This window comes from Quercus lobata, chromosome 3 (genome assembly GCF_001633185.2).
Source record: "Quercus lobata isolate SW786 chromosome 3, ValleyOak3.0 Primary Assembly, whole genome shotgun sequence".
In the NCBI taxonomy this organism is placed as follows: Eukaryota; Viridiplantae; Streptophyta; class Magnoliopsida; order Fagales; family Fagaceae; genus Quercus; species Quercus lobata.
This window is the reverse complement of record NC_044906.1, coordinates 12,999,563-13,018,060: the sequence shown is the minus strand read 5'-3', so window position 1 is coordinate 13,018,060 and position 18,498 is coordinate 12,999,563. Positions and strand designations below refer to the sequence as shown.

General features: G+C 30.4%; 1 protein-coding gene across 3 annotated transcripts; it reads left to right on the top strand.

Annotated features, from left to right (window-relative positions):
* Positions 1-2,658: 2,658 nt before the first annotated feature.
* On the top strand, positions 2,659-7,444 carry LOC115982042 (pyrrolidone-carboxylate peptidase-like). 3 transcript variants are annotated; one of them, XM_031104519.1, is made up of 5 exons: positions 2,659-2,895; positions 4,423-4,768; positions 5,659-5,763; positions 5,867-5,914; positions 6,967-7,444. In XM_031104519.1, the coding sequence occupies exons 2-5, from the start codon at positions 4,490-4,492 to the stop codon at positions 7,204-7,206; spliced, it is 672 nt and encodes a 223-aa protein (XP_030960379.1). In that variant the 5' UTR covers positions 2,659-2,895; positions 4,423-4,489; the 3' UTR covers positions 7,207-7,444. The 3 variants fall into 3 exon arrangements, with proteins under 3 accessions (XP_030960379.1, XP_030960380.1, XP_030960381.1); XM_031104520.1 differs by lacking the exon at positions 2,659-2,895 and adding an exon at positions 2,928-3,042; XM_031104521.1 differs by lacking the exon at positions 2,659-2,895 and adding an exon at positions 3,100-4,213.
* The last annotated feature ends 11,054 nt before the right edge of the window (positions 7,445-18,498 follow it).

Here is an 18,498-nt window from a genome sequence, read left to right as displayed (position 1 = left end):
GGACTTGAATTTTAGACGTTGACTCCGACTAAGGCATTTTTTAATGAACCACTTGTATCAATAGTATATGCTCGTCATTTGAATGAAGGCGTGATTAAGTATTTGAAATGAAGTTGAGAATTACTCGTTAAACTACCTGATATAAGGAAAAAAATTTGGTAATAAAATTTGATTGTAGTCTAAGATTATAACTTTACTTAATATATTTTTATTGAATATGAATTTTGACAAATTTATCGTTAGATTACATTTTTTTTTTAATATCCTTCATGTTTACAAAATTTTTAGAAAATAAAAAATTAATAACTATGTCATCAATCAAATGTTCAAATTTAAATTTTTTGTAGTCTAAAGATATGCAAAAAAATAAGTTTATAGATCAAATAATAAATAAAATCCAATTGACATGAAATTTTATTTGTTTATTAAAAACATAAAGTATATAATTATATTAATTTTTTAAGCATGAGTTATAACCTTAAACTACAACTAAGTTTATAACCAAAGTTTATCTCTTGTATTAAAAAAATAAAAAAGAGTACATTAACTAGCCCATTCGTTCACTTACTAATTAACAAAACGAACGAAGGAAAAAAAATTCTGGAAAGAAAAGGACAATTTGGATTTGAATTCCTTCTATTAAAAAAAAAGAAAAAAAAGACTTGAATTCATTGTGTGCCGCCCATGGAATTTCCTATGTCACGGCCGATAGGCACCCCATGTTTGAAATTTTCCACTGTCACTGCCAGTTTTGAAGGCTATGATAATCACTAACCGCTACTACTTTATTAGCTTTGTAGCCCCACTTCACTTTTCATAAAATGCATGATAACCATGTGATTTATTCAAAAATCTCATTAACAAGATTAGAAAAAAGCTGAGCTGAATGTACAGTAAAGATTCTCACCGCTGAAATTATTTCAATAATATTGTTTTTGTTTAAAATTAAGTATTTGTAATTTTGTATAACAGATAAGTGAGATAAACCATCAAAACAATATTAGCCACTCTATCCTAATCATAAGAGCTGGCCAATTTTCAAAATTGTTATGGACTTATTAGTTGTCATTTTAGGTGTACCATATGCATCAAACACTCCTAATTAGTATTTACTTTTGATCAATCAACTCTTTATTTGTGAGTATTCAAGATTTTTGGAACACTTGGATTAATCTTTTGAATGTATATAGTCTTTATCCAATCAAATGACTGATTACTCTGTAATGAATAAAGGTTACTAATTTAGATCACCAGCTTTATGGGATTTTTAAGACCTAAATATGGGTGTACTACACTTCTATTATACATTACTCCTATAATCATATAACTTTACATCCATTAATCATAAATTCTTGATTATATGTATATTTTTATAGAAGTTTTGGCATTATTACACAAATGGTGTGTCCACTAGACCTACCTAGTGCACACTACTTAGAATTCTTAGCATGAATTTAAAAGATGTGATGTATGGACGACACCAATTCCTTAATCCTTAAGACATATATGTTTGTTTTTTTCTGACAAAGTTGAAAGATTTACTTTTTAAACCTAACAATAGACAAGGTACAATGTATCATATAGCATATTAGAAAAAGTAAAATAAAATAAAAGATGCAAATCGTCATGAGTCATACTCTTTTCCTAAAACTTATATATAAAGTCAATTTAGCATTATAAAAAACTCCAAAGGGTTGGTGTACATGTTTTCAAGACTCATATGATTAACGAGGTTAGTTTAAGCTTCTTAATTAAAAGACCTTGGGATTATTTAAAGAAATTTATTGTTATAAATTTTTTGAAATAATCATTATAATTATTCAGTATGTATGAGATAGAGAATATGCCAAAGAATTAGTCTAATGTTCTAAGAGCGGTGAACACTCCTATTTTTAAAAAAGCATTATAAAATTCACATTTATGAAAACTAAAAAAAATTAAAAGCTAATAACTTTTATGAAAGAAAAAAATAAGGCATGTTTGATACGTGTATTTAAACAACAATTTTCAATTTTTCTCTAAATACATGTGAGTAAAAAAACATATAAAAATATGTATAATATTACTTGAAAACTGAAAATATATATGGAAGTTTATGTACTACAAGCAATAACCTTCACGATTGTACTTGTTTTTGGCCTTATAGACAAAGCACAATGTATACCCACTAAATACACACATGTAGCAAGCAATAATCTTCACGATTGTACTTGTTTTTGGCCTTATAGACAAAGCACAATGTATACCCACTAAATACACACATGTAGTTTTAGCTTTTAGTTTCCACACGTAATTTAGTATATCTTGAAAAAAGAGAAAAGAAAAACAAACTAAAAGTCACATCTATTATCTATTATCTATTATCAAGGGTGTGACAGAAGCCCATTCGTGTAGAAGATAAGTTGATAAAAATAAGGAATCATTGGTTTTGTTCATGTCATGTAGGTACTATACTAATACTTACCTATCTGTGTCTCTCACCATAAGACACAGTGACCAATACATGACAAGTCATAAGCTTTAACACCAGAAAGAGAAAGAAAACAAAGAAAAAGAAAAAAGAAAAAGAAAGGAAAGAGATAAAAGAAGCTTTTTACTGTTGCAAATTCCTATAAACAAAGCTTTTTAAATGAATTGAAAGGTTGTTCCAGAAGTCCAAATAATAATGCAACAATGTAACACATGCACCACTGTAAATTAATGTTGTTTGAAAGCGACCCTCCACTACTATGTCTCTAATACTTTTTTCTATAATATAGTTTATTGTATTTCTATCTTTTTCTCTCTCTTTTATAATCTGATCAGAATCTCTACCAGCTAAGATCATCTTTGAGTAGATAAGATTGGTGGTTGAGTCCATTGCTTCTCTCTTTCATTTTTTGAAGACTACAACAGGTGAGTGAGAAAGATCATTTTTTAAAAAAAAAAAAAAAAACAAAAATTTCACAACCAACGTGCTTTGAGTTTAATTTCAAGGCTTTGTTTTTAGATGTAAATTTTTGTGCTTTTGGTATCTGTGATCATCTGGGGTGTCTGATCAAGGTTAATTCTAATTGGGTTTTAGTTTTTTGGTGTTGGGGTTTTGGTAGTTTGGCTTTTAATCAAGTGGTTCAATTGGTTTCTTTGTCTTAATTAGTTCTCTCTAAAGGTGTAGTCTGCTTTTGAATTTGTATGTCTTTGATTGAGGTTCAGATTGTTGGTTTAATTTGATTCTGATATTGATTTTTAGAAACTGGGTTGTTTTCTGTTGTTAGGAATTCCAATGGATTATCTTGTTTTCTCAGCTGTTTTGTTTTCTGGGGTTATGTACAGTCAAATCTTCTTTCGCTAGATTCTTGTTTGTTTGCTTTTGATACTGTTGGGGTTTTCCAACTTTGATATGACCTCTGAGCTTTCCAAATGAAATGCAGGAGTGCCTCCTCCTTCTTTCCTTAACCCCTCATGCCCTCAACTGTTTCTTCGTATGGAAGGTCTCATAAAGTTGTTTTGTATAGATGCTTTATCCACAGCAATGGAAAATTTTTGGGTTCAGCATTTGACTATTGAAGTGGTCCATCAGAATCCACTGTTATAAGTGTTAATCATATCTTCTGTGATAATTTTTGTAAATGGGTAGACAGAGATGCTAAGGTTTAACATTATTGCCTTCTGGACCCTCAATTATCATCTCTTGGTATAATTGTTAGATTATGGCTTCATTAACATCCAGGGGTTGAGTTGAGTGGCTCTATGGTGCGGACACCGCCCAGATTATTTTGAATGTGTTAAGGGATTTAATTGCTATCTTAATTATGATTTGATTTCCCTGCCTTATTTGATGTAACCTGGTACCTTATTTATAGGCCCACAGTAAACATTATTGTTATGTTGAATTTGATGAATGATATGGAATTGAGATTTTCTTTCTCTAGCTTGGTCGTGATGCCAAGAACCCTTATTGGTGAAACCTAAGGTTTATCTTGTTCTGTGTTTTTGCCTTTGCCCTGCATCACTGACGGTCAACTGGGTTTGAAACTTTGAATTCTACCACCAACCCTTTGGGAGGTAACCTTTGGGATCTATTCCTGTTATGGTTTTGAACATGTGGGATGGGAGAACTACACATGCCTGGAAAATATTTTGGTGCTTGAAGAGCCCTGGAGACTGTATTAGCATAAAAAAAGGAAAGATAAGGAGAAAGAAAGAGAAGATTATGGCTTTCTAGGATTGAATGGTAAAATGAAAATTCTATGTTGGGCATTGATATAATCTGTGTGAAAGTAGCCTATGAAAATTTTATTTTTTTGGTAGGAAAGTAGTTTGTGAAATTTGAGATGTACATTGATGAGGTAGATGTTATAGCTTTCCTAGTTCAGCAAGCTGATGATGTCTTTGTGGCTTCTTGACTACACTGACTAATTCATTTTCTCTTGTTTGATGCAGGTACTTAGATATTACTTTTGATTTTGATGCTATAACGCATTTTTGGTTATATCTCAATAATTGGTAAATGGGATCTGAAGGGCCTCTTGCACCTGCAGTAGCAGTAACAGTTCATGTGACGGGATTTAAGAAATTCCATGGTGTTTCAGAGAATCCAACTGAGACAATTGTCTGTAATCTCAAAGAGTATGTGAAGAAAAAGGGATTGCCAAAAGGTCTAACTCTTGGGAGTTGCAGCATTCTTGAGACTGCAGGACAGGGAGCACTTGCTTCCCTATACCAGACATTGCAATCTGCCATTGGTGGAAAGGATTCTGAATCTTCAACTTCTGGAAAAATTATTTGGGTCAGTTGCCCACATTTCTGATCTCCTCTGCAGCTATGCTCAAATTATGTTATGCCAAATTACTACTTTTCCAAGTTATCGATTTTATTTTTCCTGTTTCCCATTCTCTCAATAGAAATCATAGGCTGGTTTGGAGGTCTTTTAGAATCAGTGTTAGTGATTAGAAATCATAATGGCTAATCAGCAGAGCATAACCAACAACTTTATAGCTCCATGATGTAGTTGGGAACGTTAAAGAAGTACATACTGGATACTCATTGAAAAACAACCTTACTACTGTAATGGCAGCAAAAAAATAAACAACCCTTGGCTAATAACAATTCTTAACTCTACAGGATCTACTGCAACAAGAGTAGTATTCATGAGATTAACAGCTCTATTCAAACAATAAGGATTAATGTTCCTAATTTCACTTTCATTAAACGAAGGCCAATAAGTCCATACAGGAATATGATACAACTCTAGAAACCTATACATTAGGGGTGAATATGTTAGTAATGAAGATTGATATACTGTCAAAAAAAGGTTGTACTGTAAACTCAATCCTTTTGATGAGGCTGATTTCCGGATTCGAACTTGTAATCTATCACTTTTGGTGAAAGGGGCTTGTCATCTCACCAACGCCCAACCTCTAAGATTGGTATACTGTCAGCACCTCTATCAATTATGTTGCACTCTTGGTTGTTTCTCTAGACCTTTAGGGAGAAGATGGAAACTTGTGGATGGTAAAATGTTATTTTTTGAATAAATAAACCTTTACTGACAATTTTACTAAATGTGCATTTTAGAACCTTAATCCTAAACCAGAACCAGAATCTACACTTTGGACTCCATTGTATTTCTGTATTTATGCGTTATGTATCTAACCCTCTTTAACTATATTTCTCCAGCTACACTTTGGAGTTAATAGTGGTGCAACAAGGTTTGCCATTGAGCATCAAGCTGTCAATGAAGCCACTTTTCGTTGTCCTGATGAGTTGGGATGGAAGCCCCAGGTTAGAAATAATCCCTAAGTTTCACTTTCATGCATGTTGACTTTTATTTGTTTTGACATTCTATATTTAATTCATTGAACTTTCCTTGTTTCATGTTTTGTAGAAACTCCCCATCATTCTTGCAGATGGTGACATTTCACACACTCGACAGGTAGAATGGATTTCTTTTTCATGATTTTTCTGATTAAAAGGGTTTCATAATATTTTTTTTGTCTGTGTATGAACTCCATTAAGTTTCTAATCAACCTTATGTTTATTCCTATATTTACTATTTAACTATCAACCTATTGCTTGATGGACTGCAGCAATAGTCACTATGAAAGAAGGAATGTTATGTCAGAAGTATGGTATAATATGCCATCTGAGGTCACCTATCTTAAAGTGCTTTCTTTCTTGTTCACTACCCTGAAATTCCAGTACATGTGATGGCCAGTCCTCTGCTTGTGTATTGAATTTTCTATTGGTTGGAAGATTTGTTACTTTCATAGGAATGGATGTGATTATAGGAAGACAGATTTTCTGTATTTTTAGTGGAAAAGAAAGGCAAATTTATGATATGGGAAATAGATTGTGTTCACCTTCTTCTGCTAACTTGTATAAATTATTTAAGTGGTGGTCTTTGCTGGAGCTGCTGTTTTTATCAGTGAAAAGAACATTTCCAACTACTGACATGCATTGGGAAGTAATTTCATAGAAAAGCCTCGATATAATATTCTTCAGTTAGTTTTGATGGCATGGGGGCATCATGCTATGACAACGACCCCCCTCCCAAAAAAAAAAACCAAGGCAAATGTAAGGAACAGAAACCCCAGACAAAACATGTAACCATTCTTCAATAGTAAACCAAAGCCATTATGGAATAGTATTAAGAATAATATTTACTAATGGTTCAGTAGGATACAGTTACACATGCACCAATTTTCTCTAATCATTGAGATTGACAAAAAAATTTAAGGAGATGGTGCTCTTTATTTTGCTGTTCAAAGTTGAATTGATGCCTGTGTAGAGAAGGTATCTGCTTATACTAGACTGCATGTCATAGTTGCCAAAAAGTGGAATGAATTCATAGTCACAATGATTCAGATGGATTGATTGGACAATTGCTTTTTTTTAGTCTGATTTATTGATGACTATAATATATATATTTATATTTTTTTTTGCTTCACCCTTCCTTAAAGAATTTCTGGTGCTAACTGTGCGCAGACTTCTCTTCCTGTCGAGGAGATTACCAAGGCCTTAGCAAAGATGGGTTATGAAGTGATGACATCAGATGATGCGGGACGGTTTGTATGCAATTATGTTTACTATCATTCCCTTCGGTTTGCAGAGCAAAATGGGAACAAATCGCTGTTTGTGCATGTGCCTCTCTTCTTGACTATAGATGAGGATACACAAATGCAGTTTGCTGCATCCTTGTTAGAGGTACTTGCTTCTTTAAATTAAGAGCATCCTGCCACAACCTTATGTCCAGGAGCTTGTGTGGTTGCTTATATTGGCCATGTATGTAAAAAAAAGTGGTTCGATGCATAATAAATAGCGAGTGTGTTTTAATGAAAAGTGAAACTATGGCACATGCAATTCATGTATTTTGGTGAATGCTTTTTAAAGGGTACTGGAAACTCGCGGAAATCTTTTGAAATCTCTTATGCCAATTTGTGAATGAAATGCCAGTTTTATTATAGCGTTTGTCCCATTTAATTTATTCTTTATTCTCTGAACTTCACTGACTCTTGCTTTTCATCATGTAGTTTGCTCCCGGCAATAAATCTTGATAGCATGCATTTAAAATTAACATTGCGTCAATAAAAATTCATGTCCTAGTGTGTATTCAAAGTAGATGATATCTTTTTTATGTCTTGCTACAGACGTATTTCAACCCACAAATCTTCTTGTCTTGGAATCATTTGAAATGGTCGGTCAATTATGGAATCTTGAACACCTTTGTAGGTGCACGTTTAGCACATGTTTGACTGATTTATATTGTAATAATTTGAAACTATTTATTTAGACAAATGGTTATATAACCATGAGCTTTACTTAACCATTCTCTAAGTAGCCATGTTACAAAGTTACCCTGACACAACATCTTGTAGATCCGTTGTTTACACTTTCCCAAACTTAAGGCCTTTTAAGGGATTGTAGAAAATATTGCCCATATCTTTGGATTGAGGTTGAGGTGAAGAGTAAAATATGCATTGAAAGGGTTTCATAAATTGGTAGGCATACTCATTGTACAACATTGGCCTAATGGTTATAGTGAAGTTAGGGTGAAAAGTAAAATCATCCATTGAAAGCATAACAAGGAAACAGGATTATAAGTAACCCAGTCAGTTGTGTCCCAAAGTTTGGAGAAATTATTTTGTACATATAGCATACTCTACCTTCTTTTTACGTAAAAGTGGATCTCATGTGTAGAACCTACAGGTGAGACCTATTATTATGTGAGAGACCTATCATTACGTGAGAGGAGAGTGTAATACATGGGTGCATGATGCATTGAATAATTTTAGCGAATTTGAGGTCAAGAGGTGCTCATGTTGCTGAAATTATGTTTTTGCCGCGAGCTGGGGTTATTAAGGTAACAATTTAGCCTTCACCGAATCATTTGGTTATAAATTGCAACTACTGCTTTATGAGATATTTGTATTGGACAATCTTGCTGTTTCGAGGGAGACATTGTTGAGGTCACTTTATGTTATAAAGTCAATAGTTATCGACAAAAAATTTGGCCCTTGTTATTGTGGTAGATTGTTAGTGGTAGGTAAAAAGGTAATGTCAATAGTGGGTCTAGATGAGATTCAATACGGGTTTGCCATATCAGCTGGTGTCAAAAATGTTGTCATTTTTTGCATGTATTGTTATCACCTTATTTGTTGCTTTTCCCGTTTCAAATGCAATGTTTATTGCCTCAATACATCTCCACATAACAGTCTCCTATTTCCTCCACACACACACACACACACAACTTATCCCTAACATATTCGTTCAAAACCAAATGCATTGTGTAAGGGCCTTGGCAGTAGGCCTACGCATAAACACTGACTAGTATGCAACAGAGTATGGTGTCTCCTATGTGAAAACTGTGTATCAATGTATGAGAGTTAAATAATAGAATTTGAATCCGCAATATCCTCTGTATGCTCAATGTAAACTACATATTATAATTATAATAATAATAATAAAAAAAGACCTGGCTCTTATGTAGTGTTCACATGATTAAACAGAAATCAACAACTGGTAGAATTTTTTTTTTTTGATAAGACAACTGATATGGAATTAATGAAATAGAAATGTACTGTGCTAATATATTCTTATGTAGTAGAATATAATTGCATGAGTTTTTCATTATTACAACCATCTTCCCTCTAGTTAAATTGGCACCCACACCCCCTCTAGTAAGAAATTTGGAATTTTTAAAAACCTTTTTTTGGGGGGATTTTTTAGCATCTTTTTTCATACATATAAGGAATGTCAGTGTAAATAGTTTGCACTTCAGAAAAAATGAGTGTCTTATTTAAACTATAGAGGATGTTAGTTTAATAATAAAAACCAGGTTAGTGAAGTTTTCCACTATAAGTAACGTAGATAGTAGTTTTCTAGAAACCCATAGATTTATGAGTTTATTATTCTTAGGGTCTGTTTGGATACCGTTTATTTTGCTAAAAAAATGAAAATTGAAAATACTATAGCAAAATAATTTTTAAATACGTGAATAGTGCTATGAGACTCATTTTTAATAAAAGTTTTATTGAAAAAAAAAAGTTTGTGGGTCTCGTGAATAGTGCACAGGACCCACTGGAAAGCATTGAAACACGCTTCTCAATTAAAAAAAAGCGTTAAACACTGGACGCTAGATGTGGACGTGTGTCCAAACATACAGTTTTTCTTTTTTTTTTTTTTTTTTTTTGAGAGACGTACCCTTAGAGTTTGCTTGTCCTCATCACAGTTTTTAGCTTTTTAACATATTTACTTATATATATATATATATATATACTTTTTTTTTTTTTTGAGAAAAGACCTAGACTAACACACAGAGGGGAGTGGGAACCAAGGTTTAATATCATATCTACTTATATACATCTTTTTAAAACCTCAGTTTTCAAGAAATAACTATACGTTAACTAACATTCAGCAAATAATCAATTTACAATAAGTAAAAAGCTGCATCCAAATGCACACCATATATTTCTATATGTATCCGTTGGACTTATTGTAATCAATTCAATATAGTAAAGATGTGGTTGTTTGGCGCTTTTTGCTATGAGCATAGATCATCAACTTGAACCAAAATATATCCTTGTTTCCGGTCTCTATTTAAAAATTTAAAAAAAAAAAAAAAATGATATTAGTGCCACAATTATGTGGTCAATAATATAGCGTCCTTTTGTCGTTGTGTAGAGTCTCAATATACAAGATTTTTTTTTTTTTTTTTTTTTTTTTTTTTTTTTTTTTTTTTGTGTGTTTGATCTGCTCAAGTAGCACATTAAAATCAAATGCCTTTTGCAACCATTCTTACACTTTTGAGTCCTTCCTTTACAACATCAAAGTCCACACCCAAGATCTAGATCCATGGTAATTCCATCTATACCTAGACTCCTCAGATTTGCATTCAGGTCCTCTCACACACACCCTCATGCACCATCTTAGTATGGATCGTGCACTTCCTTGTGGCTGCATACATTGCTTTCTACTCTAAAGATAAAAGATACCCTTTATGTGTTTCACATACACTTGGAACCTTCACGTGCTAGTTTTATCCTAGAGACGGACTTGACCTACTACGAATTTCCATACGTCCTTGTTTCACATAATACATATGTTCGAGATGCATCTACTTGCGTTCTTGTACCATTTTTTTTTTTTTTTTTCTCTTTCAATGTGATATTTCTTTTCAAGAAATTTTGATGGGTCCTAATTCATCCAATGAACATTAAAGACCATCCTTCCTTGAAGAGTTATCACTTATAGATAGATGCCATTATTGATAACATGGGATAGGAATTTGCCAAATGCTCTATTTGCATTAGTTAGAATCAATTTTCAATTGCATAGTCAAGAGCTTTATAGTTCAACTGGTAATACTTAAAGTATTTCCAACAAAGACATCTAGAATTCAATTATTTCTTTCCTGGTATAACTACTTTCACATGCAATTCCCATAGCACAATGGTTGGAAGTTGGAACAATTGCATCCATTCAGAATGAAGAAAAAAAAAAAAAACTCAAAAAGTCAATAACTTGTTGATTTTGCACTATTTTTGAAGCTTGGCATGATTTTTCCCCAATACTTCTTTAGTTCTTTTTCATTCATTAAATTTCTCATTTGCTGAGCTTTTCTAGTCTTAGTCTCGACTAGTTTCACAACTTCTCGATTCTTCTTTTCTCTTCTAATTTTTATAGAAAATAATTCGTTCTCCTAATCCCTCGGCTTCATATGGGAAGACAACATACTCCATAAATTTGTATGTGGTACATAAATGCAACATTATTGAGATATTTCTTTTTTTATAGACTTAGTAATAATATATTAAACCTAATCAATTACAAATTTACCATAAAATCACAGCACATTATATCAATAATTGAGAAAGAAATTGTTGAAATAAATGAAAATGTTTTTTTTTTTTTTTTTTTCGCCTTCCCGCATGCAAAACAAGTCTTTTCGTTCTTTTTATTTGGACCATTCAATGGGATAGCCCTCAGCCATGTTGTGGATCAAATTCCATCTCTCCTCTCTTACAATCCCCAAAAGACATTTTGGGCCGCATCAACTAAATTTATATAGGCTAGTCAGGCTACTAAAATATAGCCCGTCTAAATAATAGTCCCAAGGTTCGGCCAACATTCAACATTTGGGCCGCATCAACGAAATTTATTGAAATATATAGCTAATAGAATTTTTCTCGAAATTGGTTTGTATGAAAATTCCTTCAATTTACTATATGAAAACCCAAAAAACTTTCCATATATACTTTTAGACTTTTATTCATACAATCTACTTAGTAATCATGTGATTGGTTTGAAATTTTTAATAAATCATTAAATCCATATATATATATATAATAACTAATAGTCGAAACGTTTGACTTTTTGTTGACCACTTCTCATTGCGCCAAGTGGCTACATAAATTAATGCCATCTTTTCCTTTAAAAAAACAGAACAATGTATCTTTTCATTTGGAGGAATAAGATAAACATTTTAGTGATAGTTTCTCTTGGGTAGTAGTTACCAAATAGTAACATTTCAAATAAGTTTTATAACATACTAGCCTCATCACATGTGCTTCGCATGTGCGATGAGGTTTTTTTTTTAGTGGTCTTGTTTTGTAGAGAAAAAAAACTATGTTTTTTATTTATTATATATATATAATTTTTATTTTGAGAATTTAATTTATAAGTGGATAAAGCAATTTGAAAATCAACAAGAAAGTGACCCTATTTTTTAGGCCATGTTTTGGTGGGAGTTAAGTTGTATTTTTACCAAATTGTCCTTTAATTTTGTGTCTACTTAAATATAGGGGTGTAGAAGTTTACACGTTTTTTCATTAATATTACACAATTTGAACTACTAATACAACCAGGAGTGTCATGAAGCTAGTTTAAAAAAAATGAACAAATATTACACATTTATTTTGTAGCAAAAAAAAAAAAAAAACCGTGTTTTTATTTTATATATATAATTTTTATTTTGAAAATCTAATTTAATTTTGTGTCTACTTAAATATAGGGGTGTAGAAGTTTACACGTTTTTTCATTAATATTACACAATTTGAACTACTAATACAACCAGGAGTGTCATGAAGCTAGTTTAAAAAAAATGAACAAATATTACACATTTATTTTGTAGCAAAAAAAAAAAAAAAAAAACCGTGTTTTTATTTTATATATATAATTTTTATTTTGAAAATCTAATTTATAAGTGGATAAAGTAATTTGAAAATTAACAGGAGAATGACCATATTTTTTAGGCAATGTTTTAGTGGGAGTTAGAGTTGCATTTTTACTGGATTGTCCTTTAGTTTTGTCTCTATTTAAACAAATGGGTGTAAGGGTATTTTTGAACCAAAAAAATGAGGATCCCAAACAGGAAAAACCCCTTAAATAATAGCATAGATAAAAATTGTTCATATCTCTTCATTATTTTAAACATACACAAACTCTCTCTCTCTCTCTCTCTCTCTCTTAAAACTGGCATTATAACCTTTCACGTTCCTTACTCAATACCCTACTCTGCATTCTCAATGTCTCCACTACCACCTTTTTTTCCATTTCCAATCATTGTGTTTTCAACTTCCTGGTATTGGTCACATTCTCTCCATTCGGCAGGCCGCAGAAACAGAAGTTGGAACTTTTTCACTTAGTGGGAGACAATACGGTGCGTTGGATTTTGTTGCTCTTACTTTGTTTTGCTTTTTTGTTTAATCATTTTATTTTACTTTTTGGATATGGGTTTACATTAGAGAGTTTGAATATTAAATATGATTACAATTACTTTGTATTGATTCTGATGTTAAGTTTGTCTCATAATTTCACAATATTAGTTATGCTTATGTACCGTACTGATTGCATTGGCAAAAATCAATATTAGTTAGGTTTCATCAATTTCATCTTGAGTTTGACCCAAAGCAAATGTGAGTATGTGTCATGCAGGTAAAGCATCGCATGGGTTTTTGAGGGCAATTTGTGATATTAAGATGAAATGGTGCAATCTGTCATCAATTCACAAGTAAAGCAATTTGTGATAGGAAGCATGAAGTTTTAGAAAAAACAGAGAATTGAAAGAGATGATGACAAAGACGAAGAATACATAGAATAAAACTTTTACAACATCAAATCATACTTTTAGTTTCGCGGAAATTGTGTCAAGAATCTTTTATTCTTCACAGTACAGTTCCCAATCCCACGCCTATACAAGAGTTGCACATCCGATGGCACAAAAATTGTCTTCCGCTCCATGTTGACACTTGGATCCATGCCACCTTTCGGCATGGTGTGAAAGAGTTTGATCTCTCCATAAATACTCATCCTAATCAACCTTTGGAGTTGCCCCGGAGTTCCCAAGCCTCATGATTATGGACCTTCTAAATTTTAGTTATGCAAACTCTTAACTCTCTCTCTCGTCTCCTTACTGCCTGCCCTGTCCTCCAACATTTGCACCTAGCTACTTGGACATAATTATACTAATACCTACGGTAATAACATTAACTTTAAGTGCATGTCGTTTGTCAAACATAGTCCATGTCAATGCCTCAGCTTTATTGTGTAGCCATATCTTTTGTTTTGTTTTAACAATACCTAGGCAATGGATCTTCCGATTCATTAATATTTTAAGTTTTGATTTATTCATCAAATTATAACACAAATTCAAACCAAATAGGAGTAATTTATGCAATGGTATAGTTTTATAATCAATTTAATATTTCATAAAATTATTTTAGTCTACCATACAAACAAGTAAGTTCTAGTGCATTGCATTGGTAATTTTTTTTTTTTTTTTTTTTGTAAATTTTATATTATTAAGTGGATTATAAATATTTAAGATAGTAATGAGTATTTAGAGTGTGGATTATAGAGTGATTTTTCTTTATTCTTTTTCTTTTTGTATGGTATTTTACTTTTAAGAAATAAAGTGATGGGATTTTTTTTTTCTTTTATAAATTCTATATTATTAAGTGTGTTATAAATATTTAAGATAGTTATTATTATTTAAAGTGTGGACTATGAAATGATTTTTCTTTTTTTTTTTCTCCTTTTTGTATGGTACTTTACTTTCAAGAAATCAAGTACGAGGTAATTTTTTTTTTCCACTTTTTTTTTTTTTCATTTGTAAATTTAATATTATTAAGTGGATTATAAATATTTAAGATAATTATTAATATTTAGAGTGTGGACTGTGGAATAATTTATCTTTATCTTTTTTTTTGTGGTACTTTACTTTCAAGAAATCAAGTACTGAGTAAATTTTTTTTTTCACTTTTTTTTTTGTAAATTTTATATTATTAAGTTGATTATAAATATTTAAGATATTAATTAGTATTTAGAGTGTGGACTATGGAGTGATTTATTTTTATATTTTTTCTTTTCATTTTCTTTTTGTATGGTACTTTACTTTCAAGAAATCAAGTATTGGGTGAATTTTTTTTTTTTTCACTTTTTTTTTTCTTTTGTAAATTTTATATTATTAAGTGAACTATAAATATTTAAGATATTAATTAGTTTTTAGAGTGTGGATTGTGGAGTGATTTATCTTTATTTTTTTGTTTTATTTTTCTTTTTGTATGGTACATTTTTTTCAAGAAATCAAGTACTAGGTAATTTTTTTTTTCTTTTGTAAATTTTATATTATTAATTGGATTATAAATATTTAAGATAGTAATTAATTTTTAGAGTGTACACTGTGGAGTGATTTATCTTTTTTTTTTTTTTTTTTTTTTTGTATGGTACTTTAATTTCAAGAAATCAAGTACTGAGTAAATTATTATTTTTCATTTTTTTCTTTTGTAAATTTTATATTATTAAGTGAATTATAAATATTTAAGATAGTAATTAGTATTTAAAGTGTAGATTGTGGAGTGATTTATCTTTATCTTTTTATTTTATCTTTATCTTTTTATTTTTGTATGGTACTTTACTTTCAAGAAATAAAGTATTGGGTAGATTTCTCTTTCTTTTGTAAATTTTATATTATTAAGTGGATAATAAATATTTAAGATATTTATTAGTATTTAGAGTTTAGACTGTGAAGTGATTTATCTTTATCTTTTTTTTCTTTTTGTATGGTATTTTTTTTTTTTACTAAACTTTTTGTATGACACTTTAGTTTCAAGAAATCAAGTACTAGGTAAATTTTGTACTCTGGTTATATAATGTATTATAAACCTGATTTAAAACACCAATATTACTATTTTCGCATGTGTTCTAATAAGTATTAATGTTAACTCAAAAAATAATAATTTTGGACTATGGAGTGATTTATTTTTATCTTTTTTTTAATCTTTTTGTATGGTATTTTACTTTCAAGAAATCAAGTACTGGTAAATTTTTTTTTTTCACTTTTTTTTTCTTTTGTAAATTGTATATTCTTAAGTGGATTATAAATATTTAAAATAGTAATTAGTATTTAGAGTATGAACTGTGGAGTGATTTATCTTTATTTATTTATTTTTATCTTTTTCTTTTTGTATGGTGCTTTACTTTCAGAAAATCAAGTATTGGGTAAATTTTTTTTTTCACTTGATGGTTGCTTGAAGAAGCCACGAGGTGTTCCTAAATGTCTATCATCACAGCCTATAACCTGTTATTTTGAAGGATTTTTAGGGGGGAAGGTTGAGATGAAACTTATACATGTATAAAACCGAAGCTTTTAACTTTTTATTGACATTTCCAGAACTTGCCACATCATTATCATTTTTTTTTTAAATAAAATTATTTTTGTTTTGTTTAAACTTAAAAAGAAGTGAAACTCTATCTCTCTAACAAGTCCAACTTAAACTCAAACTCATCATTATCATTATTTTAAAGCAAAATTATTTTTCTTTAGTCTTGCTTAACAAGGAGTGAAACTCTATCTCTCTAACAAGTCCAACTTAAACTCAAACTCATCATTATCATTATTTTAAAGCAAAATTATTTTTCTTTAGTCTTGCTTAACAAGGAGTGAAACTCTATCTCTCTAACAAGTCCAACTTAAACTCAAACTCATCATTATCATTATTTTAAAGCAAAATTATTTTTCTTTAGTCTAGCTTAACAAGGAGTGAAACTCTATCTCTTTAACAAGTTCAACTTAAATTCAAACTCAAACATTGATAATTTATCTTCAAATTTGCGAGGTTAGTCATGAACACTATAAAAGCAGTGCAAACCCTAATATATATATATATTTTTAAAGCCAAGTAGAGGTATGAGCTCTTCTTTATTATTTTTTTCTCCTCTACTTTGTTAAAAAATATATATATATATATTTTATGGTTTTTCATGTATTTTTTAAAAAGTAATTTTCATACATAAACCACCAAATTCTCTTTATCCATTTTTTACAAGATAAAAAAGCTTGCAATGATTGAAATTTAAGGTTGCTGCTACTGCATATGTCTTTACTCATCTATTTTTAGCGTGGGCCACATGTTGATAAGGTTCATTTAGAGTTTAAACCCGTTAAAATTTGAAACTTATTGCTTTATGGGTTCGTGTACTTTTTTATTTTTCTTATATTTCTTTTTTGAATAGTCATATATTTTCTGAATTATTTCATTAACTTATTCTTTAATTATATATATATTTTTGGCATTTTGGAAGTTTTAACATCTAAATTTGTGTAGTCACACACATACACACACACACACATATAAAATTTGTAGGCTCTGAATCTTTTGATTCCTTTCAATAGTTATAGCCATGGATTATTCTTTTGAATGTAACCCATTTTTCTCTTATTTTTCTCTATTGTTTAGTCGTATATATTTTGTTTTGTTTCAATAATTTCTAAGTAGTGAATCATTTGATTCTTTAAAATTTTTTGGTTTTTCAGAAATTTTAATATCTTAATTTTTGAGTTATTTTGTTGCAGTATCTGAAACTGTATAGCAAATTTTTTGTAAGCCATTGCACGTTCAAGCAATGACTTCTTCACCAAATTATAACACAAATCATGCATTGGTGTAGTTTCTTAATCAATTTAAGATTTTATAAAATTATTTAAGTTCACTTTACAAATAGGTAATTTCCTGTGTATAGCACAAGTTAGCGACTAGTTTATAATATACTTAAATCATCATGTAATATGTCCAATAAAGTTTTTAAGAAAAATGTTGTTCAATTTAAGGACACTCAAACATTGACCTGTTATCTTTGTTTGTTTGTTTGTTTGTTTTTTTTTTAATAATATATGACATGTTATCTTGAGTCTTATTTATTTTCCCTTACATAAGTGAGGAGGGAAATTCCAATCCAAGTTCTGCATGGGAGAGCTAGACAAGACAACTATATATAATTGAACTACAAGGCTCTTGGTATCTTGTCTCCTATTTTGTTTAATTATGAAATGTCAATTTTATGTTATATAGTTATATAGTTATTTAGCTAAGCAATAAAGTAATGTCAGTTGATTTATTTAGCTAAGCAATAAACTAATGTCAGTTGATTAACCAAATGAAGAGACTAAAAATAATCAGCAAAACAAAAATGAGTTCTATCAGATTTCACCGGTAGAAGTACAAGTTTGGGCTAAAAATGGTCTGCTGGTAATGGGCCTAATGTCTGAAAAAAGTTTTCAAATTCTTTGACCAGGAAAAAAAAAAATTTGCGGAACCCAATATTTTATTTTAAATTCTTTTAAAAGTTTACAAAGTATGGAATTCAGAAGATTTGCCTAGTCTATGCACACTTTTATAAACTTTTAATAAATAAACTGTGGGTGTGAAATTATTTAGAGTAATGAATAATTTTCCTTGGAAGTCTCAAACATTGATATAACATCGGCAATGTCAATGAATTGATACATTTTTTTTTTTTTTTACACAATGGACATTATTTAGACAAACGGTTATACGCCCATGAGCTTTATTTAACCTTACCCAAAAAAGAAGAAGCTTTATTTAACCAGTGTCAATGTAGTCTTGTCACAAAGTTAAGCATCTTGTGGTTCCTTTGTTTACTCTTTTGAGTCTTTGCCTGAAGGTATTGTAAAAAATGTTGTCCATCTATTTGGATTGAGGTTGAGCATTTGCTCCTTAA